General features: G+C 39.1%; 1 protein-coding gene across 1 annotated transcript; it reads right to left on the bottom strand.

The window, feature by feature from the left end:
• Window positions 1-559: 559 nt before the first annotated feature.
• On the bottom strand, window positions 560-4,257 carry fam8a1b (family with sequence similarity 8 member A1b). The gene is made up of 5 exons (XM_032519449.1): window positions 3,700-4,257; window positions 3,339-3,459; window positions 3,070-3,193; window positions 2,144-2,283; window positions 560-2,046 (listed from the first exon to the last, which is right to left on the bottom strand). The coding sequence occupies exons 1-5, from the start codon at window positions 4,205-4,207 to the stop codon at window positions 1,902-1,904; spliced, it is 1,038 nt and encodes a 345-aa protein (XP_032375340.1). The 5' UTR covers window positions 4,208-4,257; the 3' UTR covers window positions 560-1,901.
• Window positions 4,258-5,259: the final 1,002 nt, after the last annotated feature.

Raw genomic sequence — 5,259 nt, 5'->3', positions numbered from 1 at the left:
CAGTGCAGTAATGGTGGTGGGTGGTGGGTAGTGTCTGCCCACACTTTTCTGTTCCTCTATAAAGCCCTTCACAACTATGAGTTATATTATTCCGTCGCCTACAGTAATGGCATGGTGCATGCAGCAGCATGTGGGGGGGGGGTCGCTCTGTAATCTGGGAGTACCATCTGTGGCTGTCAGCTGAAGCTGCCACTTAGTGGGCCCAACACAATCACCATGTCAACACTTTGCCAACTATTCAAAGACATGCCAGAAAAATCAAAGGATGAGAGAAATGTCTTTTCTCTCAGGGCAGACGCTTATTTGTGATTGACTTTGTGATGATAAATGAGAATTACACACAGACAGATATTTGTTTAAAATAGTTTTTTTTTTTAGATAACAGTCTTGTGGGCTTCTTCTGCTATTGCATTGACCCAGGAAAGGTGATGTCTGTATGACCAACAAAAAGCTAAACCCCGGTAACTAAGAATGTGATCACTGTGCCCTGTATTTTCTTTTTACTTTTAGAAATTAAATCTTAGAAATTACTGCATGTATGGATTGCAATTATTAGATGAATTACAAGGTTAATTTATTGTGAAATATTAAACTTGAAAAACACCTATGCTTCATATTTTCTTAAATAAATTAGAGTAGAATACATTCACAAGTTTTTAGGAAGAAAAATGCAATTTAGACAAAATCTTACACATACTGTGGCATACTAAATGGAAAACGTACAAATGGGTGGTTAAGGAAAAAACATCATAGTCCCTTAAGTGGTTTGCGCCATCACAAGCTTCCAGAGTAGCTTCAATGCAACTTTGCATGAATTATACAAGAACTAAAAAGTCAGTCCAAAATCTCCCAAATGCCATTGGTTAAGATTTGGTGACTATGAAAACCACAGGTTTTGATTCACAGCACTTATTTTAACTATTCAGTGACCTTGCTGGCTCTGTACGGAAGGGTCTGCATTTGTTGTGTTTCTCCACTCATTTCTTTACCCAATAGTGTCTCTAAACTTATATGCACCCATTACATGAGGCAAAAATATAATTGCATGTTATTGAGTCAATGCAACTTAAGCTAACAAACATGAGGCCACTTAATTTGTATCAAAACATTTTGGGAATTATTATATAGTAGCACAGATAAACTGCTAAAAGACATACATACATCTCAAACATGCAGGGAAATAGTGGTGGTTTCATTTAATCTTTTTTAAATGCAAATAACGGCTAATCACATAAAATGTGTCATACATTAAATTTCAGTCACACACATGCTTTTAGAGTAAAAAGGAAAAGCAATTGTGATAAGGTTAACATTTCCTTTCGATACAATTAAATGTGCCTAAGAACCACAGAGTTTCAACAGCTAAAAGAGCTGATTGTGAGGCCGTAACTCCTGCAGTGATGAAGGTCAACAACTCAAAATTGAAAATTCTGAGTATACAACAGTCTTAAGACAATATTTGAATACAAAGAGATACTGAAGGTATAATCTCATGAATACATGATTAGCAACTTCAATACTGAGTGATAAGAGATATTCACCCTTAATCTGCAAGATTAGTATTTTAAAGAGCCAAATGTGGTGTTAATGAAACGGTACCATATACCATCATTATTCCTGTCTGCAAAGGAGACATCAATTTGGCACAGGAACAGTTTCTGAAAGCAGCATGTAGCAATACATGTAGAAATACAGTACGTGTCCGAGACAAACCAAACCGAAGTTGTAGGGAACTGAGATAGTTCATACAGATGTGTATCAAACTCTCTGCAACCATCTTAATGCTCCTGCATGTTCTGATGATACCTTGAAAGGCTAATGTCTGAGTTCTGCAGGTATTTATCAAACAAAACACACTAGCACCGTGCATGTTTAGTATTAGTGTAAGACTCTCTTCTGGGTCATCTGATCCTGGAGCGCTTGACAACAATTGTACCAGCTACCATATCATACACAGTCCTGTTGTGCTGGAAGAACAGAAGTGTTATGAAGGCTGGAAAAAAGAAGGCAATTGAAAAGTTCTTGTTCAAGGCTCGGACAGTGGATCTGCAGAGGGAGACAGACACAGTAGTTACATTACATACAGGACGAATACGTTTGTTGTGGAAATTTTGAAACATAACCTTTCAAATTAACTACTCACGCTGACAGAGAGACATTGGTTGCTGGCACTACAAGCACCCTGTTAGGCTGAACCAGAATTGATGAGTCACACGTGACAACTCTGAGTCCAACAAGAAACTTCCCTGGAGTGGCTCCTCCTGCTCCCCAAATGCACACAATCTGAAGGGAGAACGGTGTAGGAGCTGTCATTTAACTGGATGGGGCGCTTTCCAAAATTTTCAAAGAAATGTATTTAGATGCCATTTTTCACAGACATTAGTCACAAAGTGCTTTACAGGGGCATAAAAAGCATACAAGAAAATGCAGACAGGTTAACCAAATGCCTGTCTAAACAGCTGTGTCTTTATCTGCCTTTTAAACAAATCCACAGAAATAAACATAAGTCTGTAAGTGTGGAGGCTGAGCATTCCAGTGTTCTCATAAACTCAACCCCCAAAGGTCTTAAGGCTGGGGCACAGCAAGTTTAACATATTTGACCTTAAAGAGTGAAGTAGTTCAGCCACATATGTATGAGCCGGACCGTGCACTGCTCTGTACGTTAAGTGTAAGCATTTTAAAGTGAATCCTATATGCAACAAGGAGCCAGTGAAGATAGTTAATGGGTAATGCGATATTGTCTATTTGACCTAGTGAGTAGCCTCGCAAGAGCATTCTGAATTGACTGAAGACAATCAAGAGCAGAAATACTAAGTGAAGAGAAAGTTGTGTTACAATAGCTATGCAAAATAAAATTAATGCTTGTATAGACATCTCAAGTTCAGCAGTTGAAACTACAGATCTCAGTTTACTAATATTGTTAAAAAACAAAAGGAACAAAAAGAACAACAAGATCTGGTCAGTTGCTTAACGTGGTTATCAATCCAGGATTGATCAAATATTACCCCTTAATTACGCAGGTTGGTTTCAGTTAAGGTACAGACCACTGTTTAGTCTGTTTAGTCTCACCTCGTAAAAACACACTAATATCCGGTACACAAGTGCAACAAGCATCATTTTCTGAAGCTCTTCCATTGATGTGTCCTCATCTATTTCCTCCACTATGAAATGCATGGCGAACTTGGAAACATCCCTATAAAGCAAAGACAAAATATTATTCTAAAGAGTTTTTTTTTTTTCAATTGAATGGTGAAAAAACAGAGGCCTAATCATTATTTCACCACGCCGAGTGCATAGTCTACAGACCACCACTATTTACAGAAATTAAAGAAACTTACTTGATTCCACTCAGATGCATAATACTGATGATTATGGTTGCTTTGATGAAAAACAGTATGAAAAAATCCACCATCTCAGCCAGAAGTCTTTGGAGAGGTGAAGGAATGCTATACTCCCGACCTGGTTAAAAGTAGCAATAAGTCATGCAGGTACCATATTTGATTGCTGAACATGTCATTCAAAACCGTTCTCGTATGGTTGCATATTGAAGGACTGAACCACGGCACATACACTTTGATATAGAGCTACGTTAAAAAGACGTGTTTTTTTACATCTAACGCTGGGTGGTTTGCTGTACTCTAACCTTACATTTTGACAAATTGGAGACTTAACGGTCAACTCAAAGCCAGCAACGTTCACCTGGTCTCTGTGGATTTCCGTTCTCCCGGGCCTGCTGTTGCTGCTGAGCGGCCACAGCAGCCCCGCCAGCGGCTTCACCTACCCGGATACTTTGAGAGACGGCAGGTGGATAAGGCGACAACGGAAGACCAAACGGGCTGTTATACCAGTTCTGGGAATTTATATCAAGTGGTATCGTCGACGTTCCACTGGCTGACTGTAAATAATAAGGTGAGGACATGGCTGACGCTGCCATCCAGCTCTGCCAGTTCACATATCCCGTGTAGTACTGCCACATCCACCCCTGCAGTTTCTTGCAGTATTCCGTTGTGGCGCGGCTTTCACCGGCGTCCGTTTTGCCTTTGACATTGTTCTGGTTTCCATTTCTTTGGGTAACCGCGTCAACGAGTGGCTTAACTGTGGTAGCAAAAGGTTTATTCTTTTCCTTATCAACTTCCATGTTTGTGTTTTCTTCGTCAGCCATGTTTGATGATGGCGTCACGTTAGACGTCATTCCGGAACATTTCATCTGGACAAAGACAAGAAAACTGTACAGTGGACATTATCATCGAGAAAACAGTCTGAAAGTATATTGACTTAAAATAAATTAAAACTCAAAACATTAAAATGTCTTTGTTAAAGACTCTCATAAAACCCTTGTCCATTTAACGACTAAATATGACCATTGCACCCCCTTATTAGGATATAGTGGTACTGTCCAATAATTGCTCTTACAAGTGTCAGCCGCAAGGGGATAGCATGGGTCTGCAAGATATAAACTGCAGTGAGATTATGACATTCGAGGTCTTCAAATTCACTTTATGTCATTACTCAAATGACCAAGCCAAGTAATGCAGCAACAAAACTGTCACTTTTTGTCTAGGATGTGTTTAGCCTCATCCAGTTATGATTATTACATAATTAATAATAATACTGTTTATTGATCCCCAGCGGGGAAATTACAATTACGGTGCCCAGGAGGCATCTCTCCAGCGTCCGAATTCACACTCCGTACTTTGGTCCGTACGTGGACTTGAACCAGCGACCTACCGGTTGCTAATCCAATTCCCTACGGACTCTACTGCCACCCAACTAAGAGTAGGCCTACTTTAATGAAAATTATTATAGCCGTTTTCAAAAACAGTTTAATAATGTATTGCTGCAGAAACATTTGCAGGAATAAGCACCTCACATTGCTGGCTGATACTCAGACTCAAGCAGTTTGATACATCACCTTAGGTCCTGGTAACATTTTAGGCTATTTATTTTTGATGTATTATTTTCATTTCATATATTTATTATACAGGAAAGTTAGAAAAAGTAACATTACATTACAATATAAAAACGGGCCTGACTCAGTTTAAAAACTGGTTTTCAGCAGGTTCCTGTTCTGCAGAAACAAACAGCATGGCAGCACGTCAGGACAAACATTAATACAAGACATCGATAGGCTATAGAAAAATAGATTTCGACAACTGAAAACCACAATACAGTTACATAAGGACAAAGACATTTATACAAAACATCAGCTGGGCTGAACAAATACGGTCAGTGCAAACAAGGCTTGGACAATACATTAAC

The sequence above is a fragment of the Etheostoma spectabile genome, chromosome 6 (genome assembly GCF_008692095.1).
Source record: "Etheostoma spectabile isolate EspeVRDwgs_2016 chromosome 6, UIUC_Espe_1.0, whole genome shotgun sequence".
NCBI classification, from domain to species: domain Eukaryota; kingdom Metazoa; phylum Chordata; class Actinopteri; order Perciformes; family Percidae; genus Etheostoma; species Etheostoma spectabile.
This window is presented reverse-complemented; position numbering and strand designations above follow the sequence as displayed.

Coding starts and splice junctions, on each gene's coding strand:
- fam8a1b (XM_032519449.1), bottom strand. CDS start 4,207: ATGAAATGTTCCGGAATGACGTCTAACGTGACGCCATCATCAAACATG. Junction 3,460..3,699: donor CGGAAATCCACAGAGACCAG/GTGAACGTTGCT, acceptor ACTTTTAACCAG/GTCGGGAGTATAGCATTCCT. Junction 2,047..2,143: donor ACCAATGTCTCTCTGTCAGC/GTGAGTAGTTAA, acceptor CTCCCTCTGCAG/ATCCACTGTCCGAGCCTTGA.